Raw genomic sequence first — 27,566 nt, forward strand, 5'->3', positions numbered from 1 at the left:
GTTAAGCGTGAATAATTGTACAGGTTTTACATGCTGACAGACATATCCCTAACAGAGTGAATGGAGTAAAGACTTTACATCACCCCTCCGCTGTCAGGGCATGATGGGAGTTGTAGTTTTGCAACGGATAGAGAGGTTGGGGAAGATGGCTTTACTGTGCAGATCCGGAGACAACCATGAATGCTGAATGCTATTGACATCTGTGAATGCAGCTCTGGTCTCGGCACAAGCGGGGACATTCATATACATAAATGAGCTGGTATGAATGGCATGTAACTCACAAGGGGACAAATACACGGCCATCCTTGGGGTTGTATGAAAGAACATTTGTGACATGGGAGTAGTAGTTGTCCTTGCTATGTTGGAGGGTAATTCTTTAGCCTTTTGACACTTATAGTGACTCCTTAGGTAACAGTCACTTCCTCTGTCCTCTTTTCTTACACCATGCAAAAACACACTGAAGCAGAAACCCTCCTCACTAAGGGTCCTCGTACACGGGGCGATCATGCAAAAAAATTATATCGTTCAAATTTAAATGTATAAGCAGGCAAGAAGCGAAAAATTGGTCATGTGTCGTTGATTGATTTTTTTAAGCTGACCATAGACTCGTTAATCGTTTGCTAAATATTTGCTAATCTTCTGTGTATGTATTACATCGTTCCATTTGCTGATATCAAAAGAAGTAAATGATCGTAGTAATGATCATAACTAACAACTATTGTTCTGTGTATTATGGTGAACAATTTCAGGTCATTCCCAAAAACATTTGTACTTGATTGATTATCATTAAAGAGGTCATCCAGCGCTATAAAAACATGGCCACTTTCCACTTTTCTCCCGTGTTTTGAGACTCGCAGCCGAGGCTCCACGGACTCTTTTTTTGCATATTTAAATTTTTGGGGGGCATCAGTGGAGACTCTTGATTGAGTACGTCATTGGAATTTTTTTCACTGATCTCCTTGAGTTCAGTGATTACTGTGTTTTGTTGGTTGATTTGTCATTGCTCCAACTAGCCAGAATCCTGCTCCACACTGACGAGGGGCAAATAATCCGAAACAGCTGTCAGTGGATGGATGCCTGCCTTGGCAAGCCCTTGTCATGTCGCTATGCTCGCACCTTGAGTTAGACTTTGACACAAAAGGGGCCACTCTGTTGTTTCCCTATTTATGTTCCAATACTTGCAACCGAATGAGACTTAAGGGGCTATTTATCAGGGTGGTGTGGTGCTCTCCCCATCATGAAGGCACCCGTGGCAACAGGCTAGGGATATCTGGCTATTCCCGTGTTTTGAGACTCTGAACCAAGGCTCCACGGACTTCTTTTTTGCATATTTAAATTTTGGGGGCATCAGTGGAGACTCTTGATTGAGTACTTCATTGGAATTTTTTCACTGTTCTCCTTGAGCTTAGCGATTGCTCTGTTTTTTTTTTTTGGTCACTTTCCTCTAGAGACAGCACCACTCTTGTCTCCAGTTTGGGTAGAGTTTTGCAATTCAGTTCCATTGAAGTGAATGGAGCTTAATTGTAAACCACATCTGAAGTGGAGACAAGAGTCGTGTTGTCTCTGGAAGAAAGTGGCCATGTTTTTGTAGCGCTGGATAACCCCTTTAATTGGTGAAAATGAAAAATCGCTTTTCTCTAATAGGACCCTAAGTCAAGAACTACCTAGTGACTGATCCGTAACATGAAGATACATCACATTTAATGATTGTCAATGTGGTTGCGTTGTGGCATGCAACACATCACAGCGCAACTGCTGGCAAAAATGCAAAGCTTTGGTCACAAGTTGCATGTGACTTTGCCATCAGCCAGCGCTCATACATTGACTGATCAAGTCATTTTAACAGGTTAAAAAAATCATAGGGTGTCAACTTCACATCTCCCTGTGTAATAGAGGATGTGCAGCTGACAGCCACACACAGAATCTGGTGATCGCTTATGCAGCCCTCCCTGTGCGACTACCGAGCTGTGTGATGGGCTCTACAATGCGGCTCATATGACTTGATGTTACGCGGATAAACATGCAGTGTAAGGGTGCGTTTACACAGAGAGATTTATCTGACAGATTTTGGAAGCCAAAGTCAGGAATGGATTTGAAAAGAGGATAGATCCCAGTCTTTCCTTTATGAGCTGATCCCTGTTTATAGTCTGTTCCTGGCTTTGGCTTCAAAGATCTGTCAGATAAATCTGTCTGTGTAAACGCACCATTAGGCAGTGATTATGTCTATGACATCTGAAGCCTTGGTACCAGAATCTGTAACCTCTGTATTATTATCATCATCATCCAGACTACAATATACATCATGTGCTCATTTAGGTTTTCCATCATTCGAATAAACTTTGTCTTTTCTTTACAGAAAACAAGTGCTTTCATCGTCTTCAAGAATCTGTGACTTCCTGGCCGTATTTTAAGTGCCACCAGTGGAGAGAAGCATGACGTCATTCAGGTAGGCGGCTCACATACTTGGTCACCACTTTCCAGAGTTTTTTTGTTACCACATAGTGGATTCACCTCCTCCCCTAGATCCATACAAACACATTAGCTAAATGATGGACAATCCCACCAGTGTATGACTATCCCCATCCTCCAATAGTATGCTATATGCAGCGTGCACACTCAGGTGATATAAGCATGCATGTTTATGGGTGAGCTTTTCAATAGAGCTTCTTGCTATATTTTACAATGTGTACTTGCTTTCTTTATATACCTCCAATTCAAGAGGTTAGCTGTGCACTAAGGATAGACGCCATTGTGACCTCCAAATACAGCTCCTCTAAGGTGGGAGTAATTTTCCTTTAAGATCTTCTGTAGGTGCCTAATATAGTAAAGTGTTGCCCTCGTTTCTGAACGTTGGTGAATTGTGAGGCATTGTGTTTGGATTGGCAGGATCTTTCTTGCGCGGATCACACTGTCACACTGCATTGTTCCCGTGGCCTCAGGCTGTATAGTAATTTTCATGGGGTTTTGTTACGTGTTCGGCTTACCTCTAAGCACGTTACGCTGATTTTGTTGATTCTTTTGTAAATGAAATCTGTATATTTAGGAAAGGTGTTCCTTGGTGTCAATAATGAGAAAACAAAAAATGTGTATCGTGCGCCTTTGCGGTGCATAGCAGAACATTACCCTTCATGGAAAATTAAAGGGCATTTCCATATCAGCGGGGCTCTGGCAGCCTGGACTCCCACTGATCTGACGATAAAGCCAGATGCGTTTTCATTGGACAAGTGGCCTTATATTCTCTGAATTGACTTTAGCTGGTCTCTTAACAACCCTCAAGTATAAGCTGTGAAAGGTTGGTAACCAAGCAATTTCAGAACCAAGCTCCTTCTTAGAAATACCCGTCACCCAGTATTATAGACGGCTGGTTGCACTGCACTTCAACCCGTAGTTAGCTAAAGGCCGTTACTTCATCAAATCTGCAGTGTATTTAGTTGGTACGGAATGACCTTAGATGATATACGCTATATGCACAGGAGTATAGGGATACCTACACATTACACCTACAGGAGCTTTTAGCACATCCCGGTCTAAATCCCCCTTTGCAGGCATAACTGCTTCCACTCTTCTGGGAAGACTTTCTACAAGATCTTGAATTTTGCCCATTCACCTAGAAGAGCATTGGTGAGGTCAGACGCTAAAGTTAGACAAGATGGGCTTGATTCAGAGTCTCCATTGTTGTTAATTCCAATAAATTAACTAGAGATTTACCAATACATAACAGATCACTTAGTATCTCATGGATGGGAGTTGTTGGAAACAGCAAGTCAATGTAAATTCTTTTCACAGACGGTGGCTATGCCTCAGTGAATCCACTTTTTGCTTGGTTAAGTGGGGTATGATTGTGGGCGATGGATCGTATGAGCTACTTAGACGGTACCTCAGTTTTCGACTAGTGTAAAAAGTCTAAGTTTGCAAAGTCCAAAAGTGGCCATACATCCAAAAATCCAGCACGCTTGACCATGATCTCCCCAACATCCTCTGGAGGCCCCCATGCACCTTATACCATAGTTGAGTTTGAGCTACCTTAGTATAAAGTGTATGTGCACCTCAAGGATTAGTCAGTTGTGGTAAATATGAGCCAATATCTTTTAGATCTATTTTGAAGCGTGTCTTCAAAGAGGAGCTAAACTCTATATAACCCAATCCGCTGCTTCTACATGACTCATGACAGCTCATCCCAGAGCCATTTATTGTTTGAGAGTCCCATCCCAGGGAAAATTACAGTGCCGTCCCAGTCTAATTTATGGTTTCATACGTGTAGTGTGATAATGTAGCATTTCTGTCATGTAATAGTCTCTGGTCCTGTCGGCACCTGACTGCTGAGCAATGACTCTTCATCGTAAGTGCTTCATCTGTCCTCCCATTTGGCGTGTTTGTTATGAAGTTATTTCTACATACAACTAATGCTGTCCACATATATACTTACACGTGTGTGTTTTTGCCGGGAGACTGCTTTACCCATTCTATTATTTCTGATTACATGAATAGCACCATCAAAGTAGCACCCAAACCCTTTCTGATGACCCCAGTATAGTGTGTGAGGTCCAATGGAAGCCATGAAAGCCTTAGTATTGGTGATACTGCTATGTATGTTTATGTTCCACCCCTTTAATCCCTTTATCTTTCATGGTTTTGGTTACGTATGTTTTTGTTATGTATCTGTTTTTCTTGGCGGTTGCTCAGTATTTCACTTTTTTTTAGACGTGAATAATAAGCTCAGCAAAAAATAACCCTAAACGTTGGCGTGTCACTTGCCCTTGGCTATATTTTATTTGTTCTGTCATCGGCTTATTACTGCACTATCTCTCGTCTCTTGCAGATTCCTCTGAAATGATGTGGCTTCTCTTCGGACATGCACATGAGCGCTCTTGTTCTCACACAGATTACTTTGTGTAAATTTGCACTGACAACGTCCCAATAATGGTTCTGCACTTTGGCTTAACAAAAAACTTTAATACGATTTTGCTCGATACGGATATTTATATCTGTATTGGAGCATGACCAGCTACAGACCCTACCACAATGATGGAGCGGAGGCCAGTGGCATGTCCATGAGAGCGAATGATGGCATCCGAGGAGTGGATTACTATCCACAGGGCCTGTGGGGACAGAACAGCAATGGTATGCAACACTCTGCAGATGCGTCAAAGTTTAGCTCCATCACTCCGGCAATGCCGAAAATGGGAGTGCGTGCCAGGATTGCCGACTGGCCTCCTAAAAAAGAGACTCAAAAAGAGACAATGACCCCTAGTCCATCAAGGGAGATGGATGAACCTAAAGAATTCTATTCTCAAAGGGGTTTTCAAAATGGACAACATTTCCAGAGCAATGGGGGTTCTCCAGGATTTCGAGGCTTTCATAGACTATCGAGGAAGAGGTCCAAAGATGTGGAGTTCTTAGATGGTTGGCCGAGGTCTCCAGGTCGGACATTTATCACTCTTCGGAATAGAAGCAACAGTGAGACAACACTTAGTGAATGTGATGTGGATGTCTCTTTGGAGCCCAGGGGGTCAAAGCTAAGCAATGGGATGCCCCTTTTCAGAGAGTATGGTAGCACGTCTTCTATTAACGTGCAAGGCGTTTCAGACCAGAGCTTATACGATATGCTTAAAGACTTAAGAAATGAGAAGCATGACAAAGGAAGTGAGTCACCTATGAGGGGAAGTGGTCTTCTTCATGAGGACTCCAGCATTGCTTCTAATCTCCACTTGGCAGCGAGCTCCAGGACAGATCTGCGCAATGGACAGTATCAAAGAGATGACTGTACGTTAAAAGATAAGCAGCGAAAGCGAGCCACCAAGGGCGAGTCCAACGACTCCTCCATCTTTCGCAAGTTGAGAAGCAACAAAAGTGACAATGAAATGGGAAAGTCATTTGTGGACCAGGATGAAAGTCACAGGCCCTGGATCTGCCCCAAATCCTTTGCCCACTATGATGTGCAGAGCATGCTCTTCGACCTGAATGAAGTAGCTGCCAACCGGAATTACGTGGCCCAAAGGCGGAACACTACCACTGGAGCGTCTGCCGCATCTGCCATGTCCTTAGCCGTTTCTAAAGCCTTTAGTCTTGGCAACATGGACCCCAGTTTCACCAGCACCGAAGACCTGAACTTCAAAGAGAACCTGGAGCATGACATGGGGGACAATAACAGCAATGACCTCCTCCTCAGCTGTCCACATTTCCGAAATGAGACAGGGGGGATGTCTGAGCGCAATGTCAGCTTCTCCAAGGCTTCTGCAGGTTCTCCGAATGGAACTGAAGGGGGAGTATTAGAGCCCTCCCTCTCTGTATACTGTACCAACGCCAGTATATCTGTTTTGGAAGTGTCCAAGGAAATGCAGAAGACTCAGGGGAGATTAAAGCACTACAGTATAGAACATGTGGATCTGGGAGCCCGATATTTCCAAGACTACTTCCATGGCAAAGGTAGGATGGTCTATTGTTTTTTTCTTATACCGTTTAACATGGAAACAGCGCCACTTTTGTGCATAGGTCATGTCTTTTAGAATTAAATGCATCCATCAACAAAGTATATTTAGTATATTTTTAGTATATTATTTAGTCACCAAACGTCTTGACCATACTCAGGGTACTATTGCACGGCCCGATCATTTTAGTAATCGAGCGCCGATCTGCTAGATTGGCGCTCGTTTACTGGAACTATTAGACCGCCTGATAATCGGGCAGTAAAGGCTGCATGGACATCGTTAGCGATGTCCATGCAGCCCTTGCCCAAACACCTGACACCTTACCTCTCCCCGCTCCCGGTGTTCTCTCTTTTGCTCCGCATCTTCCCTGTGATTGGCTGAGCGGCTTGTCAGCTGACAGGTCGCTCAGCCGCTGGGAGCACAAGAGAGAAGACCGGGAGCGGGGAGAGGTAAGGTGTCAGGTTTTTGGGGAATCGTCAGCCGTGCATTGCTATTACACGTAGCAATGTGCGGTCGGCGCCTCGATGTCTCTTGTACACGGAGCGATAATCGGCCAAATCAATTATCGCTCCGTGTAATAGGGCCATTACTCCGAGACCCCGAGTCTTGTGGATCGGCACTCATTCACAATGCACTTCGGGCTGTCTAATAGGACTCTCCCTTATTTTAGCCACCTTGATAGTCCTGTATAGCCCATATAGCTCTGACTATGTTATCCCTTGAGGACAGGTTAGATTTTAATGACAGGACCATCGTATTGAGATTTCTAGTGTGATATGTGAGAACCCAGGATGGATATGACAGGTTTGCCTGAAAACATTCCCTTCCGCCCAGAGGGCCTGACAAGTATCTTATTGCAGAGTGTCTCTCCCTGTCTTGCGGCTGGTTCTTTGCTGTAAGCCGGCGGAGCTGTTCTGAGACTCAGTAGATTAATGTAGAATGAAGATGCATAATGTGTCCATGGCCTAATTACCATAATGTCGTTTTATTAGCGGAGCTGCTTCCCATTAGCGACAGGCACCAGGGATTGCTCCCGTTTATATAGGCAGCGTCTCTAGGGGGGGAAGCACGATACCTGTCGGAGATTATGAATGAAGAACAAAGAGTTAAGGCTACATCCATCCACGGAGACTTGGATTGTGTTCATGTTACTATTCCTTTGGGTGTCGGCCTGGAAGTCCCCCCCCCCCCCCCTTCCCCCCCAACATGTGGCTTTCCAGCTGATACAGAACTACAGCTCCCATCATGATAGGGGTTGCCGTGAGAGCTGTACATTGCAAAAAACTTCTCTATGAATGAATGTGCTAGGTACTTGCGGAGTGGGGCAATATTAGACACAACCTATAGCTTATTTGGCTGTTCCCTATCTCTCCTGATTCCTCTATACCAGGGGTAAGGAACCTTGGCTCTCCAGCTGTTGCAAAAGGACTACTCCCATCATGCCTGGACAGCTAAAGCTAAAGATTTGGCTGTCCAGGCATGATGGGAATTGTAGTTTTGCAACAGCTGGAGGGCCAAGGTTCCCTACCCCTGCTCTATAAACATGAACACTCCGTTCAGCTGAGTGATCATGTGTTCCATGTGGATAGAAGCGGGTAATGGTGCGTTTACACAGAAAGATTATCTGACAGATTATCTGCCAAAGATTTAAAGCCAAAGCCAGGAGTGGATTTGAAAAGAGGAGAAATCTCAGTCTTTCCTTTATGACCTGATCTCTGTTTATAGTCTGTTCCTGGCTTTGGCTTCAAATCTTTGGCAGATAATCTGTCAGATAATCTTTCTGTGTAAACGCATCATAATGCTACGTTTACACGGAACGATTATCAGGCAAATTTTCGCGATAACGATCGCATTGAGCGATAATTGTTCCGTGTAAACGCAGCGAACGATCGAGCAATTAGCTTGATAGGCTTATATAGGCTTAAGCGATCGCAAAACAATCGCAAAATGAATTTTCTGTACGATATATCGTTCCATCTAAACGATGATCGTTATAAAAAAAAACACGTTACTTCGAAATCGTTAATCGTACGATCGGGCGAATTATCACTCCGTGTAAACGTAGCATAAGATCTAACGATTTGAGTGGTTGAGATGTAAAGGGGTATTCCAGCAGAAGACACTATTATTCTGTATCCATAGGGTAGAGCACTGTCCCTGGCAGCACCCATTGACTGTGGAGCAGTGCCAGGCCAAAAAGACCCACTGCTCCATTCCAATGGGAGACTTGGATCATGTTCTCACGATCTCAGGGGCTCAGATTCTTATTCCAATCCTGTGGATAGGGAAAGTGTATGTTATGGGTAAGAATACTGCTTTAAAAAAAAAATAATAATAAATAATCTTTCAAAATGGTGCCAGAGATTTGTAATTTGCTTCTATTAAAAAATCCCAAGTCTTTCAGTACTTCTCAGCTGCTGTATGTCCTGCAGGAATTGGTGTATTCTTTCCACTCTAAATATCAGGAGAGGTGTTCTATGGGGATTTGCTACTGTTCTGGACAGTTCCTGTCTCGGACAGAGGTGGCAGCAGAGAGCACTGTGTCAGACTGGAAAAAATACACCACTTCCCACAGGACATACAGCAGCTGCTAAGTACTGGAAGACTTGAGATCTTTTAATACCAGTTTTTTTTTTTTGCTGCACTACCCATTTAACATACCTCCGTAGCCATGATTCAGGCCCCCATTCATACATGGGTTCAGCCAACATGTTTAATGTGTATGGGGCCATTCCTAGAGGTTATAAAGCACAATTCGTGACATCAGGATTTATCCAGGATTAGAAAAAAAAACATGGCTGCTTTCTTCCAGAAACAGCGCCTCCCTTGCCCACAGCTTGTGTGCAGTATTGCAACTTCGTTTCTTGGATCCGGGTTGTAATACAGCTCACAACCTGGTGCGGCTCTGTTTTTGGAATAAAGTAGCTATGTCTTGTATAATCCTGAATAACCCCTTTAAGGATCAGGTGACAGCTGCCGCTGAACAGCTTTATCTCAGGTCTTGGAGCAGCATTAGTCAGGGATCTAGCAGGTCTTGGAGCAGCATTAGTCAGGGATCTAGCAGGTCTTGGAGCAGCATTAGTCAGGGATCTAGCAGGTCTTGGAGCAGCATTAGTCAGGGATCTAGCAGGTCTTGGAGCAGCATTAGTCAGGGATCTAGCAGGTCTTGGAGCAGCATTAGTCAGGGATCTAGCAGGTCTTGGAGCAGCATTAGTCAGGGATCTAGCAGGTCTTGGAGCAGCATTAGTCAGGGATCTAGCAGGTCTTGGAGCAGCATTAGTCAGGGATCTAGCAGGTCTTGGAGCAGCATTAGTCAGGGATCTAGCAGGTCTTGGAGCAGCATTAGTCAGGGATCTAGCAGGTCTTGGAGCAGCATTAGTCAGGGATCTAGCAGGTCTTGGAGCAGCATTAGTCAGGGATCTAGCAGGTCTTGGAGCAGCATTAGTCAGGGATCTAGCAGGTCTTGGAGCAGCATTAGTCAGGGATCTAGCAGGTCTTGGAGCAGCATTAGTCAGGGATCTAGCAGGTCTTGGAGCAGCATTAGTCAGGGATCTAGCAGGTCTTGGAGCAGCATTAGTCAGGGATCTAGCAGGTCTTGGAGCAGCATTAGTCAGGGATCTAGCAGGTCTTGGAGCAGCATTAGTCAGGGATCTAGCAGGTCTTGGAGCAGCATTAGTCAGGGATCTAGCAGGTCTTGGAGCAGCATTAGTCAGGGATCTAGCAGGTCTTGGAGCAGCATTAGTCAGGGATCTAGCAGGTCCTGGAGCAGCATTAGTCAGGGATCTAGCAGGTCTTGGAGCAGCATTAGTCAGGGATCTAGCAGGTCTTGGAGCAGCATTAGTCAGGGATCTAGCAGGTCTTGGAGCAGCATTAGTCAGGGATCTAGCAGGTCTTGGAGCAGCATTAGTCAGGGATCTAGCAGTGAGGCCAATAATATCCTAAGTCTTTACATGAGTATATTTGTGATGTAGCCGTGTTTGCCTCCTTTCTGTATACCCTACAGGGACACGCTAAGAGCTGCTGTAGTATAACAGGGGCTGTGAGCGCTTCCTCTCCAGAGACACCTTACAGGCATCTATGAGAACTACTCCACCGGCAATTCTGTCAAGAAGATGGTGTTTCCAGTCTATGAATACTAATCTACTCCTTGTAAGCTGGAGCACTTCTTGACTTTTGCCTGTGCAGCAGTTTTTATTATAGCGTGCCTTCAGTTTTAGAGGAACCCAGGGCAAATAGAAGAGGTAAGGGCATCACCTTCAGTGCTCGGGTATATTGTTGTTACCAGAAGCTACAACAGAAGCCACAAGACAATAGCCTTCCCTGTCATCCTTATGAGAGAAGGGGACCATAGGATCGCACATGAGGGTGTTTAGCTCTCTATGGCGGCTTTCAGAGACAACTTTAAAGGGGTTATCTAGCGAAAATCTTTTTCTTTTAAATCAACTGGTTTTATAGATTTGTAATTTTTTTCTACTTAAAAAAATCTCCAGTATTGCCATACTTATCAGCTGCTGTATGTCCTACAGGAAATGTTTTCTTTTCAGTCTGACACAGCGCTCTCTGCTGCCACCTCTGTCCGACACATGAACTGTCCAGAGCAGCAACAAATCCCCATAGAAAACCATTTCTGCTTTGGACAGTTCCTGTGTCGGCCAGAGATGTCAGCAGAGAGCGCTGTGTCAGACTGAAAAGAAAACAATGTTTCCTGCAGGACACACAGCAGCTGATAACTATGGCAATACTAGAGATTTTTAACTAGAAGTAAATTACAAATCTATTTAACTTTCTGACAGCAGTTGATTTCAAAGAAAAAGTTTTTTTTTTCCTGGAGTACCCCTTTAAGTTTTATGATTTTAAGTCCCAGCCTGATATACTGTAGCAGCATCTGTTAAAGGTACCTGTCACATCATTTATTTGTAAAGACATCCACAGGGGTTGTGATCGCTAGCAGTTTTGCAATATGCTCGCATTTTATTTATTTTTTATATGTTTAAATCCGTGTTATACACTTGACCAAACTGCCTCAGTGCTGATATTTGGTAAAAAAAAAAAAAAAGAAAAGACCAAACACAGTCCCAGTCCCTTTGCTCAAACAAGGAACGGCACCTGTTCATCCTGCCGGTTGTATATTAGCTGAGGGCAATTAACTTAGGCTAATGATATCAGCTCTGCAGCTTCCCAGGATGCAATGCCCTTTGTTATACAACAATTCAGTCAGTATAATGTCACTGTGTGGTTACAGAGGTTTTGGTGCTGTGTGACAGGAGAGCTGACCATACAATGCAAGCACCCCCAGGATTTTCTGCTACTGAATGTGGACATGCAGCAGCTGTACATATGCACAGTGAAGACTTGTCCGGCTACGTACGCACTCAGGAATTGCTGTCAATCAATACCAAGCCATGTCTGTGAGTGTGCAAAGGACGCTTCCTGTGTTTGGTCTCTTTTTTTATTTTTTTTGAACAGAGAAAAGACCAAATATCATCACGGAGGGAGCATGGAGAACCGTTTGACAGAAAGGGAGACACCATAGAAAGCTTAAAAAGAAATATACAGATTATATTGGAAAACTGCTGCTTAAAGGGAACCTGTCACCCCCCGTGCCGGGGTGACAGGCTCCCGACCCCCCGTTAGAGCCCCCTATACTTACCTAATCCCGCCGGGTCCCGCTTCTGGATTCGGTCGGGTCCCGGAGATCTCAGCCGCTGCAGCCCGGCGCGCGCGCTGACAGATGAGTCCAACGCTCATAGAGAATGACGGAGCGCTGGACTCTCCTGTCATTCTCTATGGGTGTTGGACTCATCTCTCAGCGCGCGCGCCGGGCTGCAGCGGCTGAGATCTCCGGGACCCGACCGAATCCAGAAGCGGGACCCGGCGGGATGAGGTAAGTATAGGGGTCTCTAACGGGGGGTCGGGAGCCTGTCACCCCGGTACGGGGGGTGACAGGTTCCCTTTAAGCTGAGACTTGTGCCAAAAAAAAAAAAAAAATACATTCATATTATGCAATAGACGTCATAACAACTAGAGATGAGCGAATCACAGATCTAAACAAAGCAAAGGGATTCATTTGATCAGCGCTCCGCTCAACAAGCCGTCGGCCTTTCAGTGCTGCTCTGCTCCCTGCCATTCCTCCCCAGGTGCCGGGGAAAAGCTGGGTCCAATCCTGGGAAACTGGGAGAAGTTACCCAGGATTGGATCCAGCTTTTCCCGGCACCCTGGAAGGAGCGACGGGGAGCGGATGCGGAGCAACGGAGACTGGTGGGCGAGATCATCAAGAGATTTGAGCAACGAGTCTTCAAGTTGGTGGGAATAAAAATGCTGCAGGCCTCAGAGGGAAAGAAAAATAAAAGTACAAAAACAGACCAGCAAGTATATTGTAGAACTCCCTATGCTGCTGTGTAGGCCTCCATGCTGCAGCTATCTGACCGGTTCTGTACCGCCACATAATGGCTGTGGCTGCGGTGGCTGAGGTAAGTCTTCTCTTAGTTGGCGTACGTCTGTCTGTCTGAGGGTTTGTGGCACTTTTTTGCATTATACCACTAGATCAATACAGTAACTGTAGATTTTTAGCCCCACCATCATACTTCTCCTTGTCTCTGTTGCTTAGTCAGTTTTACCTCTCTGGCTGACGAAGGAAAGAATTATTAGCATTCATTTCTTCCTAATGTGATATCAATAATAGTATTTCCATTAATAAGAAGTGGTTGCGGGGGATGGGACGTACAGTTACATCGGTTGCCCTTATACTTTGTGACTTTCTTTTCTAGAGCACTGTAACTACTTTGGAATAGATGAGAAGTTGGGACCTGTCGCCGTGAGTCTGAAAAGAGACAAACTGGAGGAAAGCAAGGAGCACGGTCCCCAGTACCAGTACAGGATCATCCTCCGCACCAGTGAGGTTAGACACTACAGAAATCTGCTTAATAGTGTGTATTCACACCAGGAGATACTGACGTGGTACACACCCACACCAATGCATAACAACCAGTATTTGGCTTCAGTGTTATAGTAGTATTATACCTAATATGTCACCATATGGCGGCACACCCCGGTTGAACAACCCCTTTAAAGGGGATATCCAGGCCTATAAAACATGGCCGCTGTCTTCCAGAAACATCACCTCTCCTGTCTTCAGTTTGGGGGTGGGATTTTGCTGCTTGGTTCTGTTAAAGGGAATGGAGCTGAATTGTAATACCACACACAACCTGAGGACAGGAGTGGTGCTGTTTTTGCAAGAAAGTAGCTGTGTTTTTTTTTTTTTTTTAAATCCTGGATAACCCCCTTAAATTGGGAAAATCCACAACAGCTTTTTTGTCCTGTGTGAACATACTCTAAAGCTGCTGTTACTGAAAAATCCATATTCAAAGTGCTTTTGATTGGTTGGGGGTCACAGCATTTGGGAGAGTAATGTGGGAGTAGTGCGCTTTACTTCTCTGCTGTCAATCATCTCTGTTCAGCAGCTCCATACAGTTATAATGAAGCTGCTATTGTGGCTACTATTTGGGTGGTCTCCCTCCTGTGCGGACTCTTTGCCCCCTAAGGTCACATTACATTAGAGCCCATTTGCCAGGTTAGAAAGCTCAATGCTAGCGGAAGTGTAATTGTAATTTAAGACCTCCTCCCAGGAAGGGAGATGCAGCCATATAACCAGATGTGACCAGAGTCTTATTACCTTGGTATCTATAGTGGGTAGTTTGTACCAATCTCTCTCCTACTTTTCTTTACAGCTGGTAACCCTGAGAGGTATGATCCACGAAGATGCTGTTCCATCCACAGCAAAGCATGGTACAGTCCGGGGCTTACCCCTCAAAGACGTCCTGGAGGCCGTCATCCCCGAGCTTAATATCCACTGTTTGCGGCTGGCCATGAATTCCTCCAAAGTTACCGAGCAGCTGCTCAAGCTGGACGAACAAGGGGTGAGCTACATGGATATTGCTTCTTTTTTTTACTATATGACTGGGGAGATGGATATATTGATTGGTATTATGGGGGTATGGTGGGCACATCAGGGAGGGTGACATGTACTGTGATTTTCCATGATTATGGCTGAGCCCTGTGACTGCCGCTCTGACCTGATTAGCGAAATCATTCCATTATCCTAAATGAGGCCACTTAGATACCGAGCGAAATAAGTGTGATGACATGAAAGGGAGCTGATGCTTAGGTCAGTACACAGAAGGTTTGATGTTCAGTCATTTTCCATTAGCGCTGGCAATATAAAGAGGTGGGTGGTACACAGCCTTTATCTTTATACCGTGTTAGTCTCTGGATAGAGGAGATAAAAAGCCAGAGTCCTCGTCTGTCCATATCCTTTGTAATGACTAGCGGAAAGATGAGGATGAATAGCAAGGTGGCTCTTCATTTGTTGTCATCTTATTGGCTGCAGTCCAGACAGGTTCTCCTCTGCTCTGTACTATACTGCATAAAGTTAACATCACATGCGCCATATTCATCATCACCGACAAACCCTTTATTATGGGAGTTGCTATGATGATCACCTAACTGCTCTGGTCTAGCTTTTAAAGGACATGTCAAAAGTTATTGATCCCAGCGGGTCCCACTGCTGAGACCCGATGTGATCAGGAGATATAATTAGGAAGAACATGGCAGCTGTGTCATTCACTCCCTGGCTGTGTTTTTTTTTACAATCAGTTCTGAAAATGTAAATCAGTGAGGCTACATTGTCAGAATTAGTGGCCGGATGGGGGGTGGAACGTGATGCCGCAATCTCTCCCCAGCTACATCTCCTGATTACAGTGGGCCTCAGCAGTGGGATCTGCTGTGATCAGTAACTTTTGACATGCTGATGAAAAGTAAAAAGTTAATACTTCATGACCGGCACTCTTTAAGACACACAAACTCTCCTAGCCTTTTCTTCAAGATTGGATGAGCCCATCCAAGGACGAGCCACCACTTGTTAGGTGGTAAAGAGCGATGGACCCCCTCTAACATCTTTATGTTTTGATAGGGCATTATGTAAAGGGAATATCCTGATGAGTGTCTGAGGAGAAGCATAGGTTGGTGCAATGGAAGGATAACACAAGTAATTCCTCAGCGCTATTGAACGACAGGCACCACGTTAGAACGTATATGTTTTTTACTGTACTGTTTTGGTTATAGCAGCAATAACGCCCATTGTGTTTCCAGCTCTGCAGAAAACACAAGGTGGGGATTCTGTACTGTAAAGTGGGTCAGAGCTCGGAGGAGGAGATGTATAACAATGAGAGCGCAGGACCGGCCTTCGAGGAGTTCTTGTCTTTACTAGGGGAGAAAGTCTGCCTTAGAGGCTTCAGCAAGTATGCGGCTCAGCTGGACACCAAGAGTGAGTAGGAACTGGAGCAGTAACCGAGCAGCATGGCAGACACTGGATGTGGCATGCATATATGTGTGTGCGTGTGTGTGTATATTTATATTTTATATTCCAATTATGGAGAGGTTTTTATTGGGCTGCTTGTAATGTCCTTTGTATGACTATAGTAGTGCTTGTATAGTGACACACTTACCTGATGGTCTGACCGGTCTCTCTTGCATTCTCTTAGCGGATTCCACCGGGACGCACTCTCTATACACCAACTACCAGGACTACGAGATCATGTTTCACGTATCAACTATGCTGCCGTACACACCAAACAACCGACAGCAGGTAGAGAGCTACGTCGTCTTCCATTTTTTATAACCGAGAAAGTTATCTTTATGCAGATTCTTATATTCCAGGGACTCCGGCTATTTACAGGATGAATCAAGTTGTGATTCATTTCAAGTGTAGTGAGTGATCGCCTTAGGGGAAGCTTGTTATTGTGAAATCAGACTTCTGCTTAGTAAAATAACCAGTGTATGACATTATAGAATAAATATATTAGATTATGCAACATGAGCCTTAAAGTGTCCCTGTCATCTAAAAAAAAAAAAAATACTAAACGCTTTTGACATGTCACACACTGATAAAAACAAAAAGTGCAACAGCAACCTACAGGTGCAAGTGCTTACTGTACATACTGCCCCGGGCGTACACACAGTATAAACCTGCTCATGTCACACAGTCTGGAACTGGGGAGGTAAGTGACCAGCGGCCTCTATTTCCACACCTTGCCTGGCCATAAGAGCAAACTAAGGGGAAGCATGCAGCTGAATGCCCTTGTCTACAGCCAACTGCTATGTCTGTCTCCTGGAGCGAGGTGAAAGAGAAGCGCCCAGCTCTGTCCTTCTCCCTCCGAACATTCGGCATTTGAATAATGGTGGCAGAAGACGTTGGGTGTAGGCCTAGGGAGTCCTAAAAACATTAATACAGCCTATGGCACTCCCTAGTGCTGCATCCAACTTCTTCAGCCACCACTATTCAAATGCCGAACAATCGAGTTGCACTCATCTCTAGTCATGATGTCAAAAGTTTGTTGTTTTTTTTCTTTTTGTTTTTACTAATGACCAGTTGCATAAACAGGTTCTGTCACGCTCTATCAGATTCTGTATTACAGAGCTGTACACCTGAAACATTACCTCTAACCAAAAATAATACCAAAGACAATGGTGCCAACCACCCTGTAATACATGTCAAGTGCACAAGGCCTTAGGGGAAGAATTTGTGTCCTGTGAATCTTGCTGCGATTCTGCACCAAAATTCTCATGTTACTTGGATATCCGACTGTAGATTCTGCAGCATATACACTACTGATTTTATTGAAGGGGTAACAGTATGCTCCTATAACATGTGGGAAATATCCGCAGTGTAAAATCTCATTCACTTTCATTGTGCTTTATAATAGAGCATGTTTTAATGGCACTGGTTAAAGGAGGTTATCCAGGCTTACACAAACATGGCCACTTTCTTCCAGAAACAGCACCTCTCCTGTCTCTAGTTTGGCTGTGGTTTTGCAGCTCAGTTCCATTAAATAGTGTAATACCGCACATCACCCTAGGACAGTGGTTGGAGCTGTTTTTGCATAAAAGCATCTATGTTTTTATTTGTTCCCGGATACCCCTTTAATATCGCTACAATTCCACCAAACGCGCTCTGCTTACACTTGCCTCCATGGATTGTTGGTTGGCTAGTTGTGTATATGACAGTGACACTTTCTTAAATATGTTATTTCTGTTCTTCATTTTCTTCAGCTTCTTCGGAAGAGACATATTGGAAACGATATAGTGACCATCATCTTCCAGGAGCCTGGAGCTTTGCCTTTTACGCCCCAGAATATTCGCTCGCACTTCCAGCACGTCTTTATCATTGTCCGGGCACATGAGCCTTGCACTGAGAATGTCTGCTACAGGTAGGCCCAATCTTAGGTTCTATAACAGGGGTAGGGAACCTTGGCTTTCCAGCTATGGCAAAACTACAACTCCCATCATGCCTGGACAGCCAAAAGCTTTAGCTTTGGCTGTCCAGGCATGATGGGAGTTGTAGTTTTGCCACAGCTGGAGAGCCAATGTTCCCTACCCCTGTTCTATAATGTTTAGTTTTATTGTATTGTCCTCCTAATGCTGCTTGACCTATTCCTCACAGAGTGGCAGTGACCAGATCCAAAGATGTCCCTCCCTTCGGTCCTCCAATTCCTAACGGTGTCACATTCCGTAAATCCGATGTGTTCCGCGACTTTCTCCTGGCTAAAGTGATCAATGCTGAGAATGCGGCTCACAAGTCAGACAAGTTTCACACTATGGCCACTCGCACCAGACAGGAATACCTAAAGGACCTGGCAGAGAACTATGTCACCAATACTCCTATCGACACCACGGGTAAATTTAACCTGATTTCTCTGACTTCCAAGAAGAAGGAAAGGACAAGGGCGCGGGTCGGTGCCGAGCTGCAGAGTTCGGGCGCCATGTGTTGGAGAGTGATGGCTCAAGACTTTTCTCAGGCAGCTGAGACGGAGTGTGCGTTGGGCATCTCGAACGAGTTCATGGTCCTGATAGAGACCGCCACGAAGGAAGTGGTCTTTAACTGTTACTGTGCTGATGTCATTGGGTGGACTCCAGAGCCGTTGTCCCTGAAGATCTTTTACGGCCGAGGTGATCATATATTAATACGGGCAATTGACGGGAATGCAGAAGATATCCGGGAGATTGTGCAGAGACTTAAGGTCAGTAAGTCTTCAATAAAGCAGCAGGGTTGCTTAAATGCTGGCTTTGCTTTATTTGACCGATTGCTGAGTTAATCATGTAAATGCTGTTTGCGCATACAGTAAATCAAACTCCACCGGAGCTGTAACCTCCATCAATAAAGAAATCCATAACCTGGATATGAAATAGGGGTTTGTATTATACACAGCAATACTGCATCAACACATTCACAGAGAGTAGAGCAGCTACCAGTCCACGGAGCCCCATACAGGTGCGGAGAAACCATCTATTATAAGGAGACGGAAATAAAAGGTTCCTTGTCGTAATAGCTTGTAAGAGTAGTCTTGACCACCACAGTTCATTGAGACCTATGAAGAAAATATTCACAGAAATTTTACCTTGAGGGTGTGTTCACACGTACAGGATCTGCAGCAGATTTGATGGTGCAGATTTGAAGTTGCAGATTCAATGCAAAGTAACCCTGGGTCATCAAATCTGCTGCGGATCTGCTGCAGATTCAAATCTGCGCCATCAAATCTGCTGCAGATCCTGTACGTGTGAACACACCCTTAGGCTGGGTTCACACTACGTATATTTCAGTCAGTATTGTGGTCCTCATATTGCAACCAAAACCAGGAGTGGATTAAAAACACAGAAAGGATCTGTTCACACAATGTTGAAATTGAGTCGATGGCCGCCATATAATGGCAAATATTTGCTGTTATTTTAAAACAACGGCTGTTGTATTGAAATAATGGCCGTTAATTACTGTTATTTGGCGGCCATGCACTCAATTTCAACATTGTGAGAACAGATCCTTTCTGTGTTTTTAATCCACTCCTGGTTTTGGTTGCAATATGAGGACCACAATACTGAGTGAAATATATGTAGTGTGAACCCAGCCTTAAAAAGGTTTTCTGGAACTTTTCTACTAGTAGCCGCTCCTCAGGATTGAAGAGGTATTCCCCACATAGTTTGCCTATGGTCAAACTAAAAATTCCTTTCATACTTGTTATTTTCCATTTAGTCTCCTTTCCCCAGTTCTGAGCTGCTGCTTTCTGCTGAAACCACAAAAATCTGTGTGTGGGTGTTTTCTGTCTCCTCCTCTTCCCCCTCCCTTCTGAGACAGATGATGTAAACAAATCCCTGACTGGCTTTATCTGCAACTTTGTAGCTTCTTTGTAATGCTGGAAGCGTTAATCGCAGTGAATTTATCAGCAATAACCTTCCCAGCATTACAAAGAAGCTACAGTGTTACAGATACAGCCAGCCAGGGACTTGTTTACATCATCTGTCTCAGAAGTAAGGGGGGGAGAGGAGACAGAGAGAAAAGCTCACACACAGATTTTTGTGTTTTTAACAGAAAGCAGCAGCTGAGAACTGGGGTAAGGCGACTAAATGATAACCAGTATGGAAGTAATCAGTCTCGCCATGGGCAGCAACATATGAAAAGTTATGTTTGGGTTACCTAATCGGTGGGGTGCCATCATCTATCTCCCCCACGTATGAGCTGTTTGCCAGAAGTGACGCCATATACAGAGGAGCAGACTACTAGTACATTGTGTAGTCAGCTTACATTGAAGTGAATAGGAACTGAGCTGCAGTAACGCAGCATGGCCACTATACAGTGTATAGCACTGTGTGCTTCCAGCTCTGTTTCTCTGTGTATGCCGCAGTTATGGGAAACAGCTGAGGAGTGATAGGTGTCAGTACCCTATTCTGAGGATAAGCCATAAATGCCCCTGATCATGGACCAAACCCTATCACATAATATATGCAATAACAAATGTCACGTCTGCCTTGTTTCGGGATGGAAAAGCACTGTGTGCTCCCTTGTTCACTGAACCGGGTAAATTTCAGCTTTGGGGGCCATTCACACATCCGCAGTATATGGTCCGTGCATGGACTGTATACTGCGGGCTGGAGCTCAGAGCTTCCGGCATCTTCATTCATTATGATGCCGGGTGCTCTGAAATTGTTTGGATATTCCCGCTACTGTCCTGAGATCACTTCATGGATACAACTAAACCCGCAGGCTCATTTGTATTCTACTTTTTTCTTTCTTTTTCTTCTACAATCTCCCCCATGATAGATTGTAAAAATTTCTTCTTAATTGGATTCAGTCCAGTCTCTCTCACTAACCCTCTAGTTTCTGGGCTTTGCTGGGGGGGACATGATGGTTGTCTGGGAAAGCTATTTTCTTCTCTAGCGTACGGGAAGGCTAAACTCCATAAGGGTCTGTTCCCATAGGGCAGGGGTTGTATCCCACCTGTGTGAACATACTCTAAAAGTGGGGCCGTAAGTCATTGATATAATGTACATATAAGATATGTACAGATATATTACTATCGGGGCTAAAGAGGGGTTTTTTTTACATTGAGGTCCACTACTTAGGATTAATGGACCACCTATGACCATGTTACCCTGCATCCCCTTCAGTGTATTACCAGGCATAGCAGCATCCGTATATGTGTGGCTGTGCTATACTATCTGTATCACTATCAGTATCTCCGCTTGCTGTTGCCGTTCATCGTCTTCTCCCGGGGATAAAGGTCCTGGTCATGTGATGGTCACGCTGCTATAAACAGGGTTGTTATACCAGAGCTCTGCACACGTGCGTCCATCATATGACCAGGACACATTATTAACCATTGAAAGTGAGAAAAGTGGAAAACTATTAAGCTTTTCCTTATTCGAGAGAGAGAGGTGACGTTTTGCGATAGCTGGGGAGCGGCAGGTTATAGGCCACTGGTGTAGGGTATGGTCATACCATGGTAAGGGCCCTATTCTACCGGACGATTATCGTTCGCATAATCGTTAACAATTAACTATCTCAAACGACCGCTAAAACTGCGAAAGACCTGAAAACGTTCACTCATTTCCATGGAACGATAATCGTTACTTATGATCGTATTTTCGATCGTTTTTTCTTCGCTATTTCTTCACTATTGCGTTCGTATCTACTGCGAACGACCGAATGACGTCTTATTCAATGCGAACGTTTTGCAAATGAGCAACGATAAAAATAGGTCCAGGTCTTATAAAGCGATCAACGATTTCTTGTTCGGTCGATAATCGTTAACTGCATTTCAACCGAGCGATTATCGTTTAGATTCGAACGATTTAACGATAATCTGACTGATAATCGTCCGGTGGAATAGGGCCCTAAGGAAGCAGAGGAGTGTGCCACCTGGGGGCTGTTCACACATACTGTATGTGCTGCAGATTTATTCAACTATTGATGTATATTATATTAGAAACTAGTGCATATACAATATGTGAACATAACCTTAAAGGGGTTTTCCTGTGAACACCTTATATCCAAAAAAAAATAAGCGATAAGTCACGGATCACTGGTGTCCTCACTGCTGGGATCCCCTACTTATCATGAGGACAGGGGGGGTTATGTGTCTCCCATCTCAACAGAGTACATGTGCTGCTACTTTATTCAACTGTATGGGGACTGACTAAGATAGCTGGGTATAGTGCAATATTATATATTATACATGTTCCCCCCACAGCATCTACTCTTGCTGGCAGTGGGGAAACCCAAATGCCCTAAAAGAGAATATATCAAAACTGAGACATATCAAGAGTATGGAACAGTCTGGGAGTGGGGAGAAGGGCTCAGCTGACTACTAGTCTCATCATCTGTTCTATTAAAATTCTATCAATCTCTAGCAAGGAGCGGGATTGGGAAGGAAGCGCCTAGCTGAGCGCTTCATCTTCTTTCTAGAGATCAGTGGGGATCTCATCACTCAGACTCTGACCCATCTCTGACATTTTAAAATATATATATTTTTCTTAATAAATGACATTAACACTTAACCAGTTTTCACCATTCCTTACTATTGAGAGAGACTTTCCAGCAAAGGGCACTGGACGGGCCACCAGGGGACGCGTATGCCCCGCTCTCTGTACACCCCTCTTGTATACCTGTATTGTATTTGTAGGCATTGATCTGTATTGCTAACCCACTTTCTGTATAGTTTCTCTGTTCTCGTATGTCTGAAGTCTCTCTAGTTTCTTTTATTTGTGCTCTGTTAAAGTAAGGGGAAATATATGTACGTACAATGGCGTCTTGTAACCATTCTGTACACTGATCGCGCTGTCGGGTTGCCGTTTGTGTGTCATGCCTTTTACTGATGCAGAGTTTTAATACTGTGACCTAATGGATAATAATAAAGATGAATAAAATTATTAATAAAGATGGATGAATTAATTGTGTATACTTGGTGTGTTCTATTGGCTCAATGTGTGGGTGATAGCCAGAGCCTTGTGTCTAGCTCTGACCTAGGAATCGTCACTATATACCACATAGAGGGGTTCCTTTTATTATATTACATTGATAACTAAGTATACCCTAGAGCTGTATTCACAATTCTGCTGGTTGTCCTATAATACAGGGGTAAGGGGGGTACTTTAAGTATTTCCGACATTAGATCACAATCTGAATGTAAATCACAAGAACATGCTCTATGTTGACATCTAGCCAGCAAAAAAAAATTATAAGTGCAGAATTGTGAATAGAGCTCTGAAGTATAATGTAAGAGATAGGTAGCTTACTCAACCTATTATGAAGTGTGGATTAATTCTGTTATAATAACCATAAAATAGTCTCGGACAGTAAAACATTTCCTTGTTTAGGATGTATATCTGGTTGTATAGCCCCGACAGCCAGATATCTCCTGACATCAGATGTAGGAATACACTTAAGTATATATTACATAGGCATCTCTAGTCGGGTAATGGTGGATGATTCGGGTACGTGAGTAACGCCTCTTATCTCCTCATCAGATAATGACCACAGGATGCGAGACGGTGGACATGACCTTACGCCGCAACGGACTGGGTCAGCTCGGTTTCCATGTAAAGTATGACGGTACGGTAGCGGAAGTTGAGGACTATGGATTTGCATGGCAGGCTGGTTTGCGGCAGGGAAGTCGTCTCGTAGAAATATGCAAGGTAGCGGTGGTGACTCTTAGCCATGACCAGATGATTGACCTCCTGCGCACGTCGGTCACGGTGAAGGTGGTGATCATACCCCCACATGAAGATGGAGTCCCTCGAAGGTAAGAGGATCCTGTGTGCTGAAGCCTGGAAACTGCCTCCTTGGTAATTGTTGTGTAGCTGAATTCAGCCTATTCTTCACTATTATGAGTTATTCTACACCTGGGAAGAGACTGACTGTAGTGTCCCTCCTGCAGCTGAATACGCCAGCATATTTTTTTTACTTTCAAGTCAACTGGTGTCATGAAGTTATATAGATTTGTAATTTACTTCCATTTAAAAATCTCCAGTCTTCCAGTACTTATCAGCTGTTGTATGTCCTGCAGGAAATGGTGTAGTCTTCCCAGTCTGACACAGTGCTCTCTGCTGCCACCTGTGTCCGAGACTGGAAATGTCCAGAGCAAGAGAGGTTTTCTATGGAGATTTGCTACTGCTCTGGACAGTTCCTGACATGGACAGAGGTGGCAGCAGAGAGCATGGTGTCAGACTGGAAAGAATACACCACTTCCTGCAGGATGTACAGTAGCTAAGTACTGGAAGACTGGAAAATTTTTCAATAGAAGTTAATTACAAATTTGTTTAACTTTCTGATCCCATTTAATTTGAGCGGATTTTTTTTTTTTTTTTTTATTATAGATTAAAGGGCTTATCCAGCGCTACAAAAACATGGCCACTTTTCCCCCTACTGTTGTCTCCAGTTCAGGTGGGGTTTGCAATTAAGCTCCATTTACTTCAATGGAACTGAGTTTCAAAACCCCACCCAACCTGGAGACAAGAGAGGGGGGAAAAGTGGCCATGTTTTTGTAGCGCTGGATAACCCCTTTAAATGCAATACTGCTAATGCTGCATTGCACCATTTCTTTGTTATTCTTTCTTGAAGCATGAACCAATTAACAATTAGGTGGAACTCTTCCACTAGAGCATGGGTCTACAAACTGCGGCCTTCTAGTTGTTGCAATACTACAATACCCATCATGCCTGGACAGCCAAATCCAAAGCTTTAGCTGTCCAGGCATGATGGGAATTGTGCTATTGCAACAGCTGGAGGGACGCAGTTTGGAGACTCATGATCTAGATCAGGCATGTCCAAACTTTTTTCGAAGAGTGCCAAATTTGATGAAGTGAACATGTGCGAGGGCCGACCATTTTACATGCTACATGCTTTATAACACAGGCAGATAATAGCAAGCTGTGAAATAGTCGCACATCAGATAATGGAATTATAGCAGAGTGAAAGGCAGTCAGGGGTTAATGAAGGGTATGACAGCTTGCTACCACAGATTCCTATATGCTCCCTTTATGTATGGTGAGTGTATAGCCCTGCTTTTCCTTGCCTACAGTAGCCAACTCCTCTTCAGAGACTACCACTACCTATGTATGGCTGCAGAACATTTTTTTTCGAGGACCCTGCTGGTCTAACCCTTCTGGAAGAGTAGGGTGGCGTTGGAACTTATATAAATAATATATACTAAAAGTTATATATAACTAAGCTGAGGTCATCAGCCTCCTTGACCTCTGAGGAGTTGTAAGAATCTCCAGCCCTAGAACTCACGACGTGCGAGATCTCCAGCTGGCCAGACCACCGTCAGTACTCAGTACTGAAATCTCGGAAAGCCGAAATCTCGCGATGTCCGAGATGTCAGTACTCAGTACTCTAGCGCACGAAAAAGGAAAGCCAAAATCTCGGACATCGCAAGATTTCGGCTTTCTTTTTCCGTGCACTAGAGTGGCGTGGCGACGAGAACGGCAGCGGCAAAGCCTCAAGGTATCTGCTGCTGCTGGATACCTGGGGGGCCATAAAAGTTCGGAACGCGGGCCGCAAATGGCCCGCGGGCCGGACTTTGGACATGCCTGATCTAGATCATATGGTTCCTGCAGACACATCAGTGTCGGAGATATTAATCTGATCAGGACAACAGAGGAAAAGCACAATTTGTGCATCTACTGCATTACTACATCATGGTGAATATGTGTATATTTACTAAGGGTACAATTAGACTAAGGTGATTTTTAACGATAAACAATCGCAAACAAAATTGCTTATCGTTAACCTGCCATCATTCACTGTATTACACAGAACGCTAGACGTTAGTTACGATTGTTACTACGATTTTTTACTCCATCTGATCCCAGCAAATGAACAGTGTTCAATTACACTGAACGACTATCGTTTAAATGCAAACACAATAACGATAATTCGCACGGTAATCGCCCTGTGTGATAGGACCCTAAAACAGACATATAGCAGGAGAGGGTGGAAGTCCTTTAAGGTTAGGGCTATACTGCAATGTTTTGTAACGCTACAAATTTGTCTTTTTTGTGTTTTTTTTCCCTTTTCTTCCATCCAAATGTTTTTATTGAGTTTTATAAAAAATTTTTAAATATACAACAATGAGAGTAGGATAAGAAAATTCCATTACTAGAAATAATTAACAAACTATTAATAGCCACAGTCCACAAGATTGCATACAACTCGATGTATTGCTTTGCCCTGCTCCTGTAAATTTATAGTTACAATCAATTGTAGCAATGCAAAAAGCTCTGTATGATACTCAGAGCTAAGGTGTTAAAGGGGTTATCCAGCGCTACAAAAACATGGCCACTTGCATCCAGAGACAACACGACTTTTGTCTCCAGTTCAGGTGTGGTTTGCAATTAAGCTCCATTCACTTCAATGGAACTAAGTGGCAAACCCCACCAAACTGGAGACAAGAGTGGTGCTGTCTCTGGAAGAATGTGGCCATGTTTTTGATGCGCTGGATAACCCCTTTAAAGGGGTTATCCAGCGCTACAAAACATTGCCACTTTTCCCCCTCTCGTCTCCAGATTGGGTGGGGTATGGAGCTTAATTGCAAACCACACCTGAACTGGTGACAAGAGAGGGGGAAAAGTGGCCATGTTTTTGTAGAGCTGGCTAACCCCTTTAAGGAGGTATTGCAGAGTCCTAGCATGCATCCCTCCTCCCTCCCCCTCTCTTTTTCTGCCCTGCATGCTTGATGTACAAGGGCTTGGCTTCCAGCACCGAATCCTATATGTCAATCAGTCAGTGCAGGGAAGGGTGGGGGAGGGAGGAGGCATGCGTGCTGGGATTCTGCGGCAAAACTCTGCGCCACCTTTGTACTATATGCCATACATTTGATAAATGTGCCCCTCTGTGTATAGCTCCCAGGATTCCCCCCATACTAGTATACAATACACTCATTAGGGGAGATTTATCAAACATGGTGTAAAGTAAAACTGTCTCAGTTGCCCCTAGCAACCAATCAGATTCCACCTTTCATTCCTCACAGACTCTTTGGAAAATGAAAGGTGGAATCTGATTGGTTGCTAGGGGCAACTGGGCCAGTTTCACTTTACACCATGTTTGATAAATCTCCCCCATTATGTGTGCACTACTTATGGCACGCAGGAAAATATACATGAGGCCTCAGTCTCCCGGTATTGCACCTTATAGATGTAAAGTCCTTTTCTTTGTCCATAGAGCTTATCTGCAACATGGTGCCAGGTGTACAGGAGTTATTACATGAGCCTGATCTTTTTCTTTACTAACTGTGTACACTGAACCCATGTGGAAAAATAATAGACTACATAAGTAGACAATGGAGTTTCCCTTTACTGGGACATCCCCTAGACTTCCCTAGGGAGTGATCATCAATCTTGTCTTGTCTTAATTATCAATGCAAAACAGAATCCAGCAAGTGACACCTCAGGTTTCCACTCACACCCCACAATTGTACTGGTGGGTTCTTTATTATATGTTAGGCCCTAGCTTCAAGTGTCACTGTCGTTTTTTTATTTTTTATTTTGCAGAAATCAATGGTACAGGTGATTTTAAGAAAATTTGTAATTGGGTTTATTAGACACACATGCCATTATCTGCATTCAAAAAGACTTTTCCCAGGCCCCCCCCCTCCTCCTCTCTCTAATTCACTGCTCATTATCAGGAAATCTCGACTCTTTTACATCAGTCGAGACCTGTGTAACCTATGGAGGGGGGAGGAGGGAAGAGGGAGATTAGTCGCCAGCAGAGAGTAGAGAACAAAGGATTACACAGCAGGAGCTGTGTGAAAGCCG

At 44.2% G+C, this 27,566-nt stretch overlaps 1 protein-coding gene across 6 annotated transcripts in view; it reads left to right on the forward strand.

The window, feature by feature from the left end:
- The window catches only part of SIPA1L3 (signal induced proliferation associated 1 like 3), a 140,932-nt gene that overhangs the window by 92,352 nt on the left and 21,014 nt on the right, over positions 1-27,566 (forward strand). For all 6 annotated transcript variants that reach the window (XM_069943510.1, XM_069943509.1, XM_069943508.1 and 3 more), the window contains 9 exons: positions 2,357-2,446; positions 4,820-6,426; positions 13,196-13,326; positions 14,156-14,344; positions 15,576-15,750; positions 15,968-16,071; positions 17,535-17,692; positions 17,926-18,502; positions 23,280-23,554. In XM_069943510.1, coding sequence (XP_069799611.1) covers positions 4,998-6,426; positions 13,196-13,326; positions 14,156-14,344; positions 15,576-15,750; positions 15,968-16,071; positions 17,535-17,692; positions 17,926-18,502; positions 23,280-23,554 — 3,038 coding nt within the window. In that variant the 5' untranslated portion in view covers positions 2,357-2,446; positions 4,820-4,997. The remainder of the gene's footprint in view (positions 1-2,356; positions 2,447-4,819; positions 6,427-13,195; positions 13,327-14,155; positions 14,345-15,575; positions 15,751-15,967; positions 16,072-17,534; positions 17,693-17,925; positions 18,503-23,279; positions 23,555-27,566) is intronic.

The sequence above is a fragment of the Dendropsophus ebraccatus genome, chromosome 10 (genome assembly GCF_027789765.1).
Source record: "Dendropsophus ebraccatus isolate aDenEbr1 chromosome 10, aDenEbr1.pat, whole genome shotgun sequence".
Lineage (NCBI taxonomy): Eukaryota > Metazoa > Chordata > Amphibia > Anura > Hylidae > Dendropsophus > Dendropsophus ebraccatus.